The sequence below is a fragment of the Nicotiana tomentosiformis genome, chromosome 3, assembly GCF_000390325.3.
Source record: "Nicotiana tomentosiformis chromosome 3, ASM39032v3, whole genome shotgun sequence".
NCBI classification, from domain to species: domain Eukaryota; kingdom Viridiplantae; phylum Streptophyta; class Magnoliopsida; order Solanales; family Solanaceae; genus Nicotiana; species Nicotiana tomentosiformis.
Window position 1 is genome coordinate 88,843,135 of NC_090814.1, and position 20,345 is coordinate 88,863,479.

Consider the following 20,345-nt stretch of genomic DNA (forward strand, 5'->3'; position numbering starts at 1 on the left):
ATAAACCGTATGATTTGCTATACACATAAAATACACAAAGTATATAGTGACTTTTCATCTTAACATGTATGGAAAATTCACATGTATCAATTTTAGTAATGTATTTTGGGAATAGAGATAAGTTACTGTATTTATTAGTGTGTTTTGGAGGAAAAATTATTTGGGGGAATCATTGCAAAACTGAATAAGGTTATGATAGTCTTTTTACGAGTGTGGCCACTTTTGGGCCAAATTAATGTGGCCGTTTAGCAGCTCAAAAAATATTGGAAGATCATCACTCCATTTTTAACCAATCACGTACACAATCAGTAAGTAAGTTTTTAATTATTTTGTCCAAATATGTGGAAAGTTCTTTAATTCCTCAGATTTACGTATCTACTCATTTTAATTATTAATTTTTTTTCTTAAAAAAGTGCCTTTTTCTTTTGACACGTTTGCACTAGTTGAATATTATTGCTACATTCTCGTGCAAAATGATGGTTTGTGAATATTTTTATAACAAAAATAGAGACTGGAAAGAGAATTTGTAATCATGGAAATTGTGCACTGTCCGCGGACCCCTCCGCAATTTATTCAACTTATTGGGAAGAATTCGAGAAATTTCAATTTTCACTCTCTCACAAAACTGGCGAGGCAGTAGTACGATAGTATACGAAAATACGTAATCATAAACGTGGCTATGAAAACCTAATTTGGAAGCGTTAACGCCATTCATTCGTCCAAACCAAACCTTTTTTCATGTAAAAAACTAGGGGAGAAAGAGAAGACTCAGAGCCAGAAAAAATTTGAGTATACTATTCTTTTCTGTATCTCGGATTCCTTTTTCCCGCTCATCGAATTGTTGACTCGCATTAAACAAGGCGATTGCATTTGTTTTTTGCGATCTACTGACACTCAAAGACATCCGTTTCAGGTACGTTCTTTGTTATTTCTTCTGTATTTCGTTCTACCCAACTTATTGGTTTTTGAAAGGAATAAAATTCACTGTTTCCTTTTGAAAATTTAGCTAAAATTTTTGTTTTGCGTAAAGCCAACGCTGCTTTTATTATGTTTCTTTAAAGATGGAGTCTCTTACACGTTTTCACATTAGTTTAGGTGGTTGGTCGACACTTTTTTACTTTAAATTCTGATTCCCAGTTGGAAAGTATTTTAAGTACTTTGATTTGAGTTCCATTTGCTTTTTCACTTAAACTATTCATTCCACTTTTTCCTTTTCGTTTTCCTCATTTTGTTTTGCAGCTACCAGCGTTTTCAATACTGAGTATTTTTCAGAGATTGCTTACTTGGTAATAGTTCGAGCCGCTCTTCGGTTATTTCAATTTTTCTATTGAGTTCCGTCCTTGCCTAAGGTGGGCACTCTTCTCATCTTTTCGGCTATTTCTTTTGTCAAAAATTAATCCATCAATTAGGCCTCAATGCCAAACTGTTGGGCTTAGTTGTATGAATCCTCTGTATGCTTTCATTTGGTACAATTTCTTTTCACTTGTACCGAAATGCTTTATAACTATGGGGTGAATGCACAATAGAAATTAGGAGTTCGGCTGAACTCAGTAGTTTTGGCTCAAATTGTATGTGTGTTAAGAAGCAGAGGGGGAGCCTTGCATTACCGGGTTCATCTGAACCTATTACTTCCGCCACGAAGTATAAGTCTTACGATGTAAAAATTCACTAAAGTTGCAACAAATAGTAGATATAACCTATAATTTTACATATATAAAGGGTTGAGTGCTAGGAATCTAACAATTTGAACCTATAGAACTTAAATTGTGGATCCTGTCTCTGTTAAGAAGTCTACTTATTTATGTACAAATAGTAAATTTTGAACCCAGTGACTCAAATGGTTGTTGAGTTCAGTGGCATCCCGAGCCCATAAAGTTGAAATCCTGGATAACCTCTGTTATACCTACTAATTTAGAATGTCTATATCCAGTAAAAGAGAAGTTCAATCTGTTTCTGCAAATTGTGATATCATCTTTATACCTGAATTCTTGTTCTGTCCTTTAATTCATTTTCTTTCGTTCATTTTTTTTGCGTGATCATTGACTGTTATTATATTTTTTTGATGCAGGATACTCTCTGGTAGTTGTAGACTGGATCCTAATAAGATAATTATTTATGGAGCACGACGCAGGAAGAGGTTTGGACAACCTGAAGATTATGGATGGGAAGGAGAGTAAAAATGCTCATGCCAATGGATCAAATAAGGCTGTTGTTGTTCCCAATTGTTGCTTAAAGGCTAGGGTTTATGACCCTGTGCTTGAAGCCAATTGCCACTCCACTGTCGTTTCCGGATGGTTTTCTCAACCTCCACGGCCATCCTCTGGTCATTATCAAAATTATTTTGTCCATCGCCTTCGTTTAATCGAATTTTTTTTACAATTATATGACATAGTTGTTCTTCTCGTGCCATTTGTTACAGATGAAAAGGAGAGGGTGTTGTATTTCAATAATCCAATGTGGCCAGGTTATCTTTTGCTCCGTTGTTATTTCTCTCTTGCTGTTAATAATTGCTGATCTTCCTTAAGAAAAGAACATTTATTTTCTTTGCTTGTAGTGCTTGGTACACATAATAGAATTCGCTGGCCTCCTTTTTTTTTAATTATTTAATTGGTTAATATAATAATGTTTCTTTTTCTTGTCCTCACCCCTTACCCTAATTTGCCTCTTATCGTATTTTAGGGGACACAATTTGTCCAGGATGGTGCTCAGTTACTAGAAGTTATTTTTTAACTTGCATGTTCTGTTAGAAGTGTTAAACGAAAAAGTTGAAGTAGTTTCCAGAAACTTGGATGAAAACATGAAATCATTCATTAAACTTGTTGATGCTTTAGATGATGTTAATGATTTAGCATAGTCAGTCATGTGTCCAAAAATATAATGCTTTTGTATGATTGGGACAGTGAGAGGGCTTCTTGCTTCATCCTGTAAGCAGAAGAACTGCTGTCAGATACACCTGCATTAGTTGGTTATACTGTTTGCATATTTAAGAGGTGATACTCGTGCCCTACTGCAACCGAAATTGTCAAATCTAAGTGTCACTGGCTGGGCTTGTGTGCTTGTTTCTTTGAGTCAAGTAATAACATTCAGTTTGTTAACGTAGCACAAATGATGCTTCAAGTAGAAGTACGATAGCATTTGAGCCTTAGGTAACAAATTCCTGAACTCTCGCGGCCTCGGAATTTTGTCATGGTTGAACCCAAGTTAATGTGTAAAGGTTTACTACGTTTTCCAAGTATTATATGGCTCATATTGGAAATTAAAGTACTCGATAATGTCCTTTCTCATACATCCTTTTTCATGAATATTTACTGATCATAATTGTTGTATGACGGCGTCTTTACACAGGAGAAGCACATTCCCTGAAAGTAGAGAAGACTTTATTCAAGGGAAAGTCAGAATTCCAGGAGGTCTTGGTTTTTGAGGTTCAGCATCTTCAGCTCTAGATTCTAGTTTTGTGCTTTAAATTTTTGTTATATAATTTCTTTCAAGCTCTTTTATGCATCTGCCTTAATTCTGTATCCATTCTTGCAGTCTGCATCATATGGGAAAGTTCTAGTGCTTGATGGCATTGTTCAGTTGACCGAGAAAGATGAATGCGCCTATCAGGAGATGATAGCCCATCTTCCTCTTTGTTCAATCAAATCTCCTAGGAATGTAAGTGTGTTCAGATTCTTTCCCTTTGTGCACACTCAATGATCAAAAAGGGTTTTGCGAATTTGCTTTCTATTCTGAAAAAAAGTACTGAAAGGGAAGTGCATCTTATTTGCTTGAAGAACTGAACTAGTATGAGTTGAGCTTAAATGAAAAAGTAAGGATTCATAGAGCCAATCCAACTTGTTTGGGACTGATGCAGAGCTGTTGTTGTTGTTGTATCTGTGAGTGAGTGTATTTGCGCGTTTGTGAGTGTGTCAAGCTGAAGACCTGGATTAATATATACTCAATACTTACTGTTACAGTCACAATTTGTCAGTAAAAAAGGAGTTAATACCTTAAAACCTCCTTAAACTATCACATTTTTGTCAGTTTCCTACTTAAACTATTCGGTGCCCCCAAACTCCCCCGAATTATATTGTCCTTCATATTAAAACCCTCTCGTTGCTGACCTGGCATAACCTGTGTAAATACTCGCTTGGGAGCGCATGACAGTTGAAAAAAGCCATCAAAATGGCCCACCTGACAGAAAATAATGGCTAATTAGCCTAACCTTCTTTCAAATTTATTTTTTTAATAAATATTCTCCTTATTTTAGTTATATCCATCTTTCATCCTCATTTTTTCACCATTCTTCCTTATTTCAAATATAAGATTATTTTTAAAAAATGCAACACTATATGCCTTTATTTATATTTTTACTATGCTATAAAGTGAATATAAAAATGACTTATTCAATTGGAGTCTAGCATAAAGAACAATCACAATTAAACCTAAAATTAACACAGTACATTAGATATTATTTCGGTCAAAACTCCTAGAATTAATTAATCTTTCGAGAGTAACACATCATGAGTAAACTATATAAAAAAATTTGTACAAACCATAAGTTAATATAGTTAGACAGACGCACCTTTAAAAGTTCAACATGGGGTTTTAATATATAGAGGAATATAGTTCAGGGAGGTTTTGGGGATATCGGATAGTTTAAGTAGGTAACTGACAAAAAAGTGATAGTTTAGGCGGGTTTTAGGTTGAGTTAAATAGCCACGTGTAGTGCTGCATGACACGTTTTTAGATTATTAGGAGCGTGTACTAGACGCACCTCTAAAAATGCAATGAGAGGGTTTTAATATGAAAGACAATATAGTTCAGGAGGGTTTTGGGGACACCAAATAGTTTAAGTAGGAAACTGACAAAAATATGATAGTTTATGGGGATTTTAGGGTATTAACTCTAAAAAAATGGCTAACTATGTAATAGAACCAAACAGATACTTCCTCTTAAGGATTTTGATCATCATGGATGTTTCACTATTCCCATTTCACCCGACCTTCCAAGGTTTGTATGTGCGGACTGATAAATCATTCTCTTGGTAATTTGATGATTCACCTGGTGTTGGCTTTCCAAGTCTTGTTGCTTTCTAGAGTCATATAGAGTTTTCTGGTTGAAGAAATAAAACTTCATGCAGCTGTTTAATTGTGTAAGGAATCTGAGAAATTCTACATACTACTCCCTTCAGGGGGAATTCCTAGTCAGCCTTTTTTCTTCTTCTTATAACCATAGTGTCGGGTCAGCTTGCCTGCACGCACCTCGACTAATTCCTCGGGATATCTGACGCCTTCCACCAACACAGTATCAGGTGACTCTGTTCCCCAAAGTTTGGACAGATGAGAAGAAATCACATAGTGTTTTTGCCTTCAATGTGATTTGAACCTGAGACCTCATGGTTCTCAACCCACTTCATTGACCACTAGGCCACACCCTTGGGTTCCCTACTCAGTCTTCTTCCTCTTCTATTTGTATGTAGCCCAATAGCACTATATAGAAATACTAACTTAAAAGAGTTTCTTTGTTTTGAACCCATTTATCGTGCTTTGTCTGCTATAGTAACATTCATTTTCCACATAGAAGGACTATTAATGTTTGCGGCTTTGCGCTGGTAGGAAGACAGGTATGTGATTATGTTGCTACTTATAGAGGGAGAGTAAGCAGGTCATGCTCACAAATTTCTTTTGTCAATGTCCTATTCATGAATTTAATATTGTGGGTTTACCAACAAATGTGAGTCACCTGATGTTAGATTAAAGCCCCTGATAGGTCTAATGGCATGAAGGAATCTGAATAATCATTTAGTGAAAGTGCATCTGGATAGGATCTGAAAACCTGATGCACCTCATTAAGCAGTATTACTCTACTAAGATGATAACACTTGCTTGTCATTTTGAAGTTGGAATTAGTCTTAGATTTGATTTGACTGAAAGAATTTTTTAAATTGAAGCGCATATACAGGGCAAGGTCAGTCATCTGAGTGTTTGGACTATTCATTCAGAAAACCTGTTTGAAGTGGGTGAGAATTTGATATGTGCACATTTTGGTGGATTCTTTACTGTTTTCTGTATATTTTGAAAATAATCGCGAGGATGGGGACACTACCTGCTTGTTATCTTCGTCTGGCTGTTTCTAGATAAAATTCTAATGTAGTTGGTAGTGGATTTTTTTAATGAACTGACCAGAACGCATAGTTTGAAAATGTTGCTTGTCCTTTGCAGCATCTGCGGGCTTCTCATTTGTAACAAGGGAGAGAAAAGTAGTTAATAGACAGCAGCTTCTTTATTTTTCTTCAACTCTTTTGGTAATGTTAATAATTTGGTTTTATTCTTTGACTGTTGTATGTAAAGCTAAACATAAAGATACGAGGAGTCTATTTATGAAATATCATTTTCTCGTTCAGTATGTGTATATTATATATCTTTATTTTTACCGTATGTCTGTTGAAAGCCCGTTTATCTTTGATATTATTTTACTATTGGCTTCCATTTCTTTCCCTTCTAAGGTTTACCATTCATTGTTCTGTATCCAATCAATTTGGACTATAATTGCAGGTTCTGGTTGTTGGGGGTGGTGATGGTGGAGTTCTAAGGGAAATTTCTCGACATAGCTCCGTGGAGCTGATTGATATTTGTGAGATTGATAAAATGGTTATAGATGTGAGTAACAGATGCAACATACATGAAGTTAGTGTTTTTGTTGAGTGTTGTCTAAAAACATATATTGTATTTTCTTGTGTTGCAGGTCAGTAAAAAGTTTTTCCCCTACTTGGCTATTGGCTTTGAGGATCCTCGTGTCAATCTTCATGTTGGTGATGGTATGGACGCTTCATGTACATCATCTTAGTAGTATGAATCTTGGGAAGGCATCACTTCCAATATATTTCCCTACTCTTACCATTTGGTTTTTAGTTTTTTGGGAGAATACTTGGGAGGCTGAGAAGCCTGGGATAAAGATAGCACAAGGCCAGAGTAACATATTATTCCTCTGGCACATGATGTTTTGCCTCCATACGGATGGGAATATCTGCCTTTTTTAATTTTCATTCCAGAAATTTTAATTCCCTGTTTTGTCAGTTTTATATCTAGTCCAGCTGTATATGACAGTGATCCTTTTCTGAATGATTTTGACAGCTGTTGAGTTTCTACGGAATACCCCTGAAGGGAAGTATGATGCTATCATAGTTGATTCATCAGATCCTGTTGGTATGTCAGTTTCATCTTCTTAATTGTTCTATACCTTCGTTTTTAAGAGTCAATTTTAGCAGCTATATGTTGTAGTCTTTTATCCCCTGACCAAAATGGGGCAGTGCTTGTTGATTAGGTACATGTTAATTTTCGTTTAGAAAATTGAAGATAGAGCCTATGGTGCACTGATTTGCAAGGATGGAAAAATTCTATGCATGTTAGGGTAGATATCACCGTCTTTTGTTGGACAGTTCAGTGGTTCTTTTGTTTGATATTTTCTTGTTTTTCTTGGATGTCTTTGGCCAGTGTATGAATCAACTCTATAGTATATACTCTTGTTTGGATTTGGAAATAATCAAACCAATAAGCTCTAGTTTAATTGATCTCAATGTCTTCCATTAGGTCCGGCTCAAGAGCTTGTGGAAAAACCATTCTTTGCAACGATAGCAAGGGCATTAAGACCTGGCGGTGTACTTTGCAACATGGCAGAGAGCATGTGGCTTCATACACATCTTATTCAGGATATGATCTCAATTTGCCGTGAAACATTTAGTTCTGTTCATTATGCATGGGCCAGTGTTCCTACATATCCTAGGTAATTCATGAATTTAACAGCAAGAGATTTGCAAGCTAATTTTACCTTTTCTTTTATTTAATTGTTTCTCTAGTAGGATGGAAATTTTTAAGCATGCTTTCACTTAATGGTTATTGAGGATTTTTGCTGTATATATTATACAGTGGTGTTATTGGGTTTCTTCTGTGCTCGACCAAGGGACCACCTGTTGATTTTAAGCACCCTGTTAATCCTATTGAGAAACTAGAGGGAGCTCTTCAGCACCAGAGGGAGCTTAGATTTTACAATTCTGAGGTAACTTCTTCTCTCCTATTAAGCAATTTCAGATTATGCTACTCATGAAATCATCAAAATCTTTTCTTTCAAATTGTCTAAGCTGGATTGACTTGTTGTACGCTAAGCACTGAGACTTACTTGGCTTTGTGTCTTATACAATGATTCGGGATAAAGATATTAGTGTATTTTCTTATTGGATCTTGCTGTACTTTTTAATCTCTTTTTGTAGATTGTCACGGGAATCAGTCTATGGTAATGTTAGAGGGGTTATGCTGTTACCATTTAGATATAGGACAAAGGTTAAGATAGAAAAATATGCTCTGAGCATAGTATATATTGGTTAATTCCATTTGAGCTTGCACTGACATTAAAGTTAAATTTAGAAATTTGAACATGCTGCTGAATGTCATTGTTGCATTTGGTGCTTTGTTGGAAATTAGTCTCCAAATATCTGAAGACCAAGGCTGAATTCATTTTCATCCTCCCTCCATACTCCCCCCTCGCCCCAGAAAAGTAACCATAAAAACTGCCATTTTTTCCTCTGACACAATATATCATTCCTTTGACAGATGCATGAAGCTGCCTTTGCGTTGCCCTCCTTTGTAAGGAGGGAGGTGAGCTATCTCCGTGATGTCCCACCTACTGAAGGAGTTAAGATTTAACTTATTTTGCATTTTCTGTGAAGTTATTACCCATTTCATTTCCTTGCTGCTGGAGTTGCACAAGGGTATCAGCGGTAGACTGATGGGACTTGTCGCACTAGTAGCAGCAGGAGATGTAGATGCGGTGATTTATCTGTGTAGCTGGTATTGGTATTGAAGACATGAGCATGCACTATGCCAAGTTTTAGTACTGCTATATCTATTGTTGACTTGTTGGACTAGGTACTCGTCTCTTAGTTGATATTGAGATATGAATAAATACGTTCTTCGCTATCTAGTCAAGTTACGTAGTTGGGGGTCTGACTGCAGGCATGTTGTTTAGTGTGCTTTTACGGGCAAGGCCTCTCTGATCCCTTACGCTTGGGTGTTGCCTGGAGCAATTAGTTAACAACTTAGGTATGGTATATGTTGCTTTGGAAACTGTTAAAATGGAATAAATTAGTTGTGAATTATCTAATGCGGTCAAGGATTCGGTTATCGGTTATTTCAACGAACTTATACGCCACTATTTTTTTTATTTTTAATTTATCTATGTGTATAGCAATGTTAACTGTTTTGAACCGTCTCAGTATGTCTTGATATTCTTTGGTATTTGCCTTTGTTTGATCTTTGGTACTTTAATTTGAAAAGTCATATTCCATGGTATTTAAGTCTCATTTGTCATAGATAAAACAAATCAAAACTATAACTGTGAAATGAATTTGAATGCATTAATCATTCTTTTTCAGTATTGTCTCATTTAATGCAGTTGGGAAATGAAGTGTTCATATAGAATGAAGATCATTTAGCAGTAAGTACCAAAGTCACAATTTGTCACTTGAAATACATTTTTTGTAGCAAAGGGTATTACCAAAAAAAAAGGCGGAACTCGTAGTTTGTTTAAACCGATGGATATATATGGTTATTTAAGTTTTGGACTTCTGCTGTTTAATTTATAAGTGTATATTTTCATATGTTAGTACTTTCTATGTAGTGATTAGATATATTTTCTGTTTGTTTTATAACGTTGAAGTTCATTCTTGTTTTCAGATACAATTATAGACTAAATACTAAGGTATGTATTTATAAAAAAGAAACTCGTTTGATCAGTTTTGTCCGGTTTGAAGAAAATCTTTTAACACTCCTATACATTGTTCATCCGGTTTCTTTGATGCCATTACTTCCCCCAGTCTCAACGAATGTTCTAGTAATAAATTAACCGACAATAACATGAATATCCATATTAGCCATGACTTCTTGAATATGATTACTTTTGTAAGAATTTCTAATTTCTCAAATTTAAAAAGTTTTTGCAAATGTAAAAGTTAAATCAATTAATTATTCATATTTGACCCATTTTTAAAAAGTTCATTATCCAACCTCTTTAAGTGGATAATATAGATAAATAACTATTTTCTTAATCCATTTTGCCACCGCTGTAAACCAACTAAATAAGGAACGCAAATAATGCTACAGTAGCAGTAGACAATCAGAAGAATTATACAAAGTGTTATTCCGTCATACTGCAAGATGGTGGACATTTTCAAATGGAGTGCCATAAACGCTGTTTCCATCTCTATTTACTGGTCGAACATACAGATCTGTTCAATTCAATGACAATTACACTGATGTTATCTTCACTACCGCGAGCAATTGCTAATTCTGCAAGGAAGGAAGCTGCCTGTGCGGCAAGACTTTCTTTCTTGACTTCACTTGTCTGCTCATCTTTCTCGTCTGTCTTACTGTGGGATTTGCTTTGTCGGGAGCACCTCTTCATTTGACCATTCAAACATCTTCTTGTAATGTCACATGCAACATCGTTTGGAATGACATCCCATAGTCCATCACTTGCAAGTATTAAGAACTCATCTGCATCAGTCCTTTTGCTCACCTTGACTTCAGGATCTGGTATCACATATGGTTTAAGGTAGGTATCACCTGCATCAATTTGACATTATAACTTATGGATTGAAGATCTACTGCACAATAATGTTGGACCGACTCCACCACATCAGAGGCATGTAAATTTGATATATATGGCAATAAGCTTAGCATTCCACCTACCTATGGATCTTGAAGTAGCAAGAACTCCTAAGACTCGATGTCCATTCCAATTTATAACTTTTCCACCCGATTTTTCAATTCTATCCAGCTCATCGGGTCTGTTAGGCTGCGTACAAGAAGTTAGTCAACAAAACCACTCATAAATAAAAACGAATTCACTTCAAAATTAAATCTACCTGGCTAGCAAATTACAAATTTAAATAATGTCCAGTAAGTTGGGTATCAACTTAAGTTAATTGAGCCCTATCGTGACTCATTGTTCGTTTAATAATATGAAGAACATCCAATAATATTGTATACCTTTGGCCAGTTAAGATCATAGTAATAATACTTAATAGGTGAAAATGCAAAGAAAATCGAGAGTAACGTGTCTAATAAACCTGATCAAATTAAAGCAACAAAATTCTTCGGCTTCTACTTTCAACAGAATGCCCCTACCTCTACATGAGGATAATCCATATGGTAATCTTTTATTCATCAACTGGCGTGTATGTTCTAGAGTTGCAGCAATGAATATACACTTGTCAAATTGTCGTATCTAAGGTTATTAAAAGGTATGTAAAGGTTGCCAGGTTTGTCGTTAGGACTTGCGAGAGACCATATCCCGAGGACTTACAATAACAAGAATAAAAAGAAAATAATACTAATAACAAGAAATCAGCTTTGGTCTTTCATCAATTGGTTAATACTTTCGGCTATATTCGGAACCAAATCTTCTTAAAAAATATTAGAAGAGAGAAAATTGTATTTTTAGTGAATTATAGTATTTGAATAGCCTAAAACATCGAAAAAAGTATTCCTGTTACAGAAGAGAGAAAATTGTATAGTCAGTGAATTCGATTTAAATAGCGTGAACCACGCTAAATGTTAGTACCGATATATTTTTCCTTTATTCCGCGTAGTGACTAAACCAATTCCGTTTGTTAATATTACCCCTTTATTTTCCATTAAAAAGAAAGATCACACAAGGGAGAAAACAAAGTAGTACAGCAGATACGAGATACGAAAATCTGTCAAAAGTAACATAGTGATGACGAAAGAACCAAGCACCCAAATAAAGACTAGGATTTAGCGAACTTAGAATTTCTAAGGATAGAGTTATTCCAAATAGTTAAGGCGTGGGGAAGTTGAGTTGAAAAAATTGAAGAGTCCAAAGTTTTATTAGATACCTTATGGTCAATAGACAAAGGCACTGTTACTCCACCACGTGAAAGCACAGCTCTTGAATCTCCACAATTAGCAACAATCACTTCTTCCTCTGACACCATAGCTACCACAGCCGTTGATCCCATTGTCGCCATTTCCGCCCCTTTCTTCTCCACCTCTTCGTCCATTTTAACAAAACTCTCCCTCATTACTTTCTCCCAATTAATACTCTCATCATCTTCTTCTTCTTCTTCTACAATTTCCTCTATCACCAAACGGTGCAGCCATTCACGGCAGGCGTGCGCTGCACGTGACCCTCCATGGCCGTCGTAAACTCCGAAAAAATCATACTTTCTATTACCTTTACTCAACAATCCCGGCTTCACAGTCACTGCATCTTCCATTTCTCGTCTTCGACCGATCAACGATATCAACCCATGTGACCCGCACGTGACACGTTGCAAGCTCTCTCTCACTGTTTTCACTTCACTGGAAGTAGTCCCCAGTTGAACTTGATCAACAGTAATTACACCATCAGTTACGCTATTATTTTCAGGTTTTTTCCTCTTATAATACCTGTAATCAGCGGCATAGACATGGAAATTTTCCGACAATTTTTTCAATCGACGTACATTCAATCTCTTTTGACGAGCGAAATTTTGCTGTTTCTCGTTAAGATCTACTTTTGCTATTCCACCGGACTCCATTAACGCCGCTAGCCGACAACCTCTTTCGGCTGCCGGCGACGGTTCTTTAAGGTTATCATCAATCATTATGTGAAGACTGTTAACTGCATTACGAAGATTATGGTAGATATTCGCATAATCAATTAGTTCCAAAAACAAAGGGTGGAGAGTTGAATTATAAACAACTATTTGGGACCACGATAAATATTAACCGTCGGATGATGTATATGATGATCGATTGTTGCCACGTGAAGTTGAAAAGCGGCCGGTTTAGTTCGAAGGACCAGAACACAATGATGAGTCGGACGGCTACCTATACACGTGGGCGGTTCGGATGAAGGAGGAAGGAATAGGTGGCGAAAAGATGATCTTTTTGGAAAATTGTTGATATTGGGGAGATGGTTTAAATTCTTTTACTCAAAGTCTATAATAAAAGGCGGAAGTATTTCATGTTTACGTAATGTTCGGATAAGAGCCGCAGTCCAAAGAATATGATATAAACAGTTTATTCTTAATACAAATATTAATAATTATTTTTACGATTCGAATCCGTTACCTATAACTTAGGTCCATAAAATCTAATATTAACTTAATAAAAGATTTTATCACCCTTATTGAAGGCGAATTTAATTTAGTTAAGCCAGTAAATTTAGGATATTGAACATTTTCTCTGTCTCAATTGAGGTATTGAACACTTTTTTATTTATTTAAATTTGTAAAATTATTTTTAATGTAATTTATATGGGATAGAGGACTAATAATTAAATTAAAAAATTAATACGGTCTTCTGTGGGACAAGAAGGATGTACTAATAGGGACAAGTGGCGTCTCATAGTTGGTAAGGTTTTCTGGTGAAAGTATCTTTCTTTTTGCAGATTTGGTGGACAAAAATATTGACTCCCTCTGATTCTTATGTGGGGTTTACTGGACACGTGTTTATTGCTAATGATTCCTTGGAACTCAACTTAGTGTTTACGTGTCTGGTTTTGATTCTGTTCTTATTTTAAAATTATTTCAGAAGATTTTTTCTACAGTGAAAAATAAAGTATTCGAGTGACTCGTGTATGGTTTGAGGTTTCTTGTACTGTTCGGCGGAGTATTTTATAAAGTTTATGTAGTTATTAAAATTAAGTATGCGCTGTCTATTTTATAGATAATACTTAGTACTTCACATTAATTTTCCTCGAAATTTTTGGACACGAGGCAGATGAAAAATCCAATTTAGAAGGTACCCCATGCTCACACTTCATTTTTCAATTTGAAATGTAGTAGCTTTGTTCCAGAAGCTTCGATGTAAAGTTGTACTTTTCCTTGAATCCTTTATATACTTTAGACAACAAATCTTAGAAAATGATAACAGCAATCATGGACAGTTTTGAGTTTTATACTTTATAGACTTGGACAGCGGACAAGCAGGGGCTATCGGGTAAAATCGAGTTCGATATTTGATCGAGCTTCCGAACTCCCTGATTAGGTCAGTATCGAAATATTTATGATCGGGTGAAGTCGAGCTCGAAGATCGATCACCACATGATCGGCCAAAGACCGAAACATGGTAATTAAGATCGAACCCAAAGCATTGTCAAAATTAGCCATCGAAACCATCACATTTGCCCTCGAGTTTACCGAAGGCGTAACCAGTCCTCTTTTCAACTGTCTCGAAGAAAGTTTTGCCAATTCATCCGACAGGAATCCGTAATTCTCGCCATTAACCAGTCATTATGGCAGAAATCACGGAACGACTCACAAAGGGAACCAACGGTAAGCAAATCAAAGACTTTTGTCTTAGAAACAATAAAATAATACCTTAAAAGGTAGATCTCCCCTAATATATAAAGGGGACTTGACAATTCATTAGAGACATTGTAACATATACTGATAAGCAATACATTCTCTAAGTTCTTACTCTTTGATATCTTTGTGTCAATAAAAGTGCATTCAACTCAAGAGTAACTTATTTTCCTAAGCTGAAATCACCCAATTCGTGTGGTTTGCAGTTAATTTATCGCTATTTATTTCAATTGCAATCTAATTTATCGCTTTATATCAAGTTAATCTGCATATCCTTTAAACCACTAACAAATTCAATTGTTATCCGATTTTGAGGGTAAAGAGTATACTTGGTTGATTAGTAGATAGTGTTCAAAATCGTAAACAGTATACTTGGTTGATTAGTAGATAGTGTTTTACCTCTTATGTTCCAATTTGTGTGATATTTTGCTTTTCGAAGATTTAAGTTTTCTAATTTTGACAGTGTATTTGAATATTTATTTTTTAAATTTTTTAAATAAAATTTATATATTCGAAAACTATCTAAGAAGATAATAAGTCACAATGATAATCAATGGCTAGCACAGAAAGGTTTGGAGAGTTGGAGGCTAAACAAATAGGGGTAAAGCTGGTGAATACATATATACTTCAAGTTTAATTTTACAATATTGGAGGAAATACTCAAATTTAGATAAACTAATATTTTTACATCTGCCGTAATCTCAAAATCATTAAGGATGTTCTATTGCAAGGTATTGAACTTGAGTCCCACGTCAATATTGTAATTGTTAGAACATGCGCAGCGGAAGCAAGCATACAATTCAGGCATCAAAAACATGTAAACTAGACAATGATACAATTACGAGATTAGAAACCACTAACCTCTTGAAATCGTCGCAAAGGTTCTCCACACAGCAAGAATCCAGGGCTGCAGTCTTCTGCTATGATCCTGGTAATACCTTGGACGAATATGCTTTGAGTGGGCAAGAACAATACAAATCTAAAAGGTGAGTTATTGGGTGAAAATTGACTTCCTTAAGTAGACACGTTTTCAGCCAAAATAAGGCTCTAAAAAGCGTGTAGGATTCTACGTACACAAGTAGAATCCTACTCTAACTCTAGTGGATGACTTTTCTCCCAAGTCACTTTTTACCCAAGTCAGTCCAGGTTTTTACTAGGCATAGCAGAGACCACAAAAATAATAAGAGGCTACTAATTATAGTATTAATTTGAAATTTTGCATGAATTAATTCTTACTATAATTAATTACAGTTTATTCCACTAAAAAACTACAATTGATCTCCTCAATATGAATTTCAAAACTTCACTAACACTTATTTTAACTCCCCATGTTATGATCCCAAATACCAGCTAATTAAATTAAATCACTCAAAATTTAATTTAATCAACTAATTAAATCCTTTATAATTCTGCTTAAACTATTTCATGTGGCGGATATAAAATTCACTGGTCGGGTTTTCACATGAAAACTTATAAGCTTACATAAAAGGGGTATCATCAAACTCAAAATCGAGTCATGGATTCTATCAACTAATTATTATTTCACAAATGTTACTCGTTATTGTCTAATCTATTAGGCATACACTAACTCTGAATAGAGTTGTACCTTTTGATAAATCAAAACAATAAACAAATCACATTGATCATAATATTTATATCAAGATTAGGAGTATAAGCTCATTTTAATGAATTAGAAAAAATATTTTATATATATTCAGTACAAAAATATCTTTTCTCTACTTATTCCGTTTAATATACACTAAGTATACTAGCACAAGAAGTTGGAGTAAAATCACTCCCATAATCAAGATAAATTATACTATAATCTTGTACTACAATCATCAAGATATTTTGTCCAATAATATCTTTGATTCTGAACATAGTTTATTAATTATGTGAACCAACAATTTAATCTTCTGTGTATGAGCTAATGCTCCATACACTAAATTGTCTACTACATAACTAAAAGGACACACATGTAACAAATGATCTATTTAAAAAGGTACTTTATTGAATTGAATAAATTAAATGAATAATTGTTCCATAAAGAATTAAACAAAATACTATGTCTAAATCACATGGTTAACCGTATATCCCAATAATCTCCCACTTAGACTCATAACCATGCGTCTACTACTCTAACACCCATTCCTTCTACATGCTTGTCAAAAATCTTCTGTGGCAAGATCTTTGTAAACGGGTCTGCCAAATTGTCCTCTGACGCAATCTTCAACACTCTTGCATCACTTCTCTGAGTTATGTCCCGAATTAAGTGATATTTACGCTCAATATGCTTACTTCTTTTTTGGCTTCTTGGTTCCTTCGAATTTGCAACTGCACCACTATTCTCACAATAAAGTACAATCGGTGCTTGAACCGAAGGAACTAAATTTAGCTCTTTTAGAAAGTTTCCGAGCCAAACAACCTCTTTAGCCGCCTCAGATGCAGCCACATATTCAGCTTCCATGGTGGAATCAACAACATATGATTGCTTGATGCTCCTCCAACTTATGGCTCCACCTCCTAAGGTAAAAACATATCCTGAGGTAGATTTTCTAGAATCTCTATCTGATTGAAAATCTGAATCAGTATAGCCAATGGGTGCAAGATCACCTGAGTGATAAACCAACATATGATCCCTAGTCCTTTTCAAGTACTTGATTATATGTTTAATGACAGTCCGGTGTTCTTGTTCAGGGTAGACTAAAATCTACTAACCATGCCAACAACAAAGCAGATATCAGGTCTAGTACATAGCATAGCATACACGAGACTCACAACAGCTGAAGCATAAGGGAACGCCTTCATCTTTTCTATCTCATCAGTCATTTTTGGGGACTGATCTTTCGACAGAGAGATTCCATGTCTAAAAGGGAGAAAACCTTTTTTGGAATCTTGCGTGCTAAACCTGGTGAGAATAGTGTCAATATAAAGTACTTGGGATAACCCTAATATCCTTCGCTTGCGATCTCGCATAAGCTTGATCCCAAGGATATGTGTCGCCTGTCCCAAGTCTTTCATATCAAAATATGAGGACAACCATTCCTTTACTGAATTCAACATGCTTACATTATTTCCTATGAGCAAAATATCATCTATGTACAAAACCAAAAAATGTAACTTTATCTCCATCCCACTTCTTATAGACACAAGACTCATTTTCACATTGATCAAAACCAAAGGTTTTAATCGATGCGTCAAAACAAGTATTCCATGCTATAGAAGCTTGTTTCAATCCATAAATAGATTTCTTTAATTTATACAACATGTGCTCATTGCCACTTTTTATGAAACCAACTGGTTGTGCCATATAGATGCACTCATCAAGACTTCCATTAATAAAAGCCGTCTTGACATCCATTTATCAAATCTCAAAATCGTAATGAGCAGCAATGGATAAGAGAATCCTAATGGATTTAAGCATGGCTACTGGCGAAAAAGTTTCCTCATAATCGATCCCTTCTTTTTGAATAAACCCTTTTGCAATAAGTCTAGCTTCAAAAGTTTACACTTTTCCATCCACTCTTCTCTTTTTCTTATAGATCTATCTACAACCAATGGGTTTGACTCCAGTAGGTGGTTCTACAAGATCCCATACTTGATTGGAGTACATGGACTCCATTTCAGCTTTCATAGCAGCAACCCATTTATCAGCATCTGTATCCTGTAGTGCTTCGTCATAATTAATAGGTTCTGTGTTAGGCTCTTCACGGATTCTATCATAAGATTCTCCCAAGAGCGCAAAACGGAGAGGTTTTCTAATAATTCTCTCACTATGATTAGTCACTACAGGTGCAGTATTTTGTGGTTGTTGAATCACAATATCATTTTCCGGAACTGAAATGTCAATGTTATCCTCCACACCTTGCGGTGCTGGGATATCAATAACTTCTTCCTGGATTGCAGGCTGCAAAACAATTTCAGGTTGCTCAACAATCTGAGGTTGCTCAACATTATTCCCACTACTTTGGGGTAGTGAGATGTCAAGAAATTGCTCTTGTGCATTCTGCTGTCTATTGACATTTCTCTCACTACGATAATGCAGTGGTATGTCAATACTGTCTTCCGGGATACGTTCTAGAGATGAGTCATTAGTTACTCCATTACTTAATTCCTGTAAAACTAGTTTGCTTCTAGGAATATGGTTCATTAAATAGTCCTCTTCTAAAAATCTGGCATTTGTCGTAACAATTACCTTCTTTTCTTTGGGACAATAAAATAAACCACATTTAGTTCCTTTTGGATATCCAATAAAAATGCATAATTCTGTCCTCGATTCCAATTTATCCGCTTTCCCTTTCAGCATATGTGCTGGACAACCCCAAACCCGAATGTGCCGTACACTTGGCTTGCGCCCAGTCCACAATTCTATTGGAGTTGAAGTGTCACGACCCAAAATCCTAACATATCGTGATGGCGCCTATCTCGATACTAGGCAAGCCGACAATTTCAATAAATCAAAATTTCTTAAAGTTTGAAAAACATAATAATTTGAGTTTAATAAAATGCCTCACAATTTTAGATACAAACACTCCCAAAACCTGCTGTCACTGAGTAAATGAGCATCTAATATGAATACAAGTCTGGAAATATGGTCTATAATGGTCTAAGATCAAATACAGTAAACAAAGAGATAGGGAAGAAGAGACATGGTCTGCAAAACACGGCAGCTACCTCAAAATCTTCAGAAAATCAACTGCGCGAAAGAATCAACACCCGCTATGTCCGGGAACACCTGGATCTGCACACGAAGTGTATGGTGTAGTATGGGTACAACCAACTCAGTAAGTAACAATTATAAATAAAGAACTGAAGATAGTGACGAGCTACATAGTTATAGTTCACTTTCAGTAATTCTAACAAAGAATAGACATGCTTTCAAATCCGGCAGTTTAAGTCAAATCAATTTTATACAGTTCAAATTCATGTAATCCGGATATAAATCCTTCAGAGATTTCACAAAAATGACAGATAGCAACCGAGTGCAACAACAAATGCAAAGCAAGTACAGCCTCTCAGGCAACAGTCACTCAACTCATCACAACATCTCAACCACTCGGCTCTCGGCCCTCAGCACTCACACTCAATGGGTACCCGCGCTCACTGAGGGTGTACAGACTCCGGAGGGGCTCCTACAGCCCAAGTGCTATAATCCGCATGGACAACTCACTTGCTGCACGGAGAACTCACGTGCTATAGTATTAATATCTGGATCTGCACGGACAACTCACGTGCTATAGTATCAATATCTGAATCCGCACGGACAACTCACGTGCTGTACGGAAAACTCACGTGCTATAATATCCCGCACGGACAACTCACGTGCTATAATATAATATCTCACAATTAGGCCCTCGGCCTCACTCAGTCACAAATCTCTCCAGTCTCTCGGGCTCTCAATAATCAAGAAATCAGCCCAAACAACAATGATATGATTCATCAATAATGAATAATAGAGACTGAGAAAAAATAAACAAGTAAACTGTGACTGAGTAGAAACAACAATTACACAGGTAGTTCAACATGTACACGACCTCTGTGGGTCCCAATAGTACCAACATATAGCCTAAACATGATTTATCACATAATTTGCACTCAAATCTCTATAACACAGAGATAGCATATATCTAGCAACAAGTTATATAACTTTACAGTTTCACAGAATGGACCAAGTCCCAATTTATACGGTGCACGCCCACACGGCTGTCACCTAGCATGTGCGTCACCTCCAGAATACTCACATAATCCAATAATTCGAGGTTTCATACCCTCATGACCAGATTTAAAACTGTTACTTACCTCAAACCGTAAATAAAACTGCAATGGCTTTTCCTCGTGAATTGGCCTCCAAACGCCTCGAATCTAGCCACAAATAATTTGATTTAGTGAATAAAATTTATTGGAATTAATTCCATAAGAAGATGCTAATTTTCCATAAAAATCTGAAATTTACATCAAAAATCGCCCGTGGGGCCCATGTCTTGAAACTCAACAAATG

General features: G+C 35.8%; 2 protein-coding genes across 6 annotated transcripts; one reads left to right on the forward strand and one right to left on the reverse strand.

Moving 5' to 3' along the window:
* The first annotated feature begins 698 nt into the window (after nt 1–698).
* Nucleotides 699–9,165, forward strand: LOC104089202 (spermine synthase). Of its 5 annotated transcripts, none has more exons than XM_009594047.4 (12): nt 699–913; nt 1,240–1,349; nt 2,069–2,323; nt 2,420–2,464; nt 3,346–3,422; nt 3,532–3,654; nt 6,537–6,641; nt 6,727–6,799; nt 7,116–7,187; nt 7,572–7,764; nt 7,908–8,037; nt 8,589–9,165. In XM_009594047.4, the coding sequence occupies exons 3-12, from the start codon at nt 2,116–2,118 to the stop codon at nt 8,679–8,681; spliced, it is 1,119 nt and encodes a 372-aa protein (XP_009592342.1). In that variant the 5' UTR covers nt 699–913; nt 1,240–1,349; nt 2,069–2,115; the 3' UTR covers nt 8,682–9,165. The 5 variants fall into 5 exon arrangements, with proteins under 5 accessions (XP_009592342.1, XP_009592344.1, XP_009592345.1 ...); XM_009594049.4 differs by having other exon boundaries at nt 710–913; nt 1,240–1,286; XM_009594050.4 differs by lacking the exon at nt 1,240–1,349 and having other exon boundaries at nt 781–913.
* Nucleotides 9,166–10,144: 979 nt separating this feature from the next.
* On the reverse strand, nt 10,145–12,724 carry LOC104089203 (protein phosphatase 2C 51-like). The gene is made up of 3 exons (XM_009594051.4): nt 11,894–12,724; nt 10,725–10,830; nt 10,145–10,598 (listed from the first exon to the last, which is right to left on the reverse strand). Exons 1-3 carry the CDS (start codon nt 12,641–12,643, stop codon nt 10,237–10,239), a joined length of 1,218 nt encoding a protein of 405 aa, XP_009592346.1. The 5' UTR covers nt 12,644–12,724; the 3' UTR covers nt 10,145–10,236.
* Between the last annotated feature and the right edge of the window lie 7,621 nt (nt 12,725–20,345).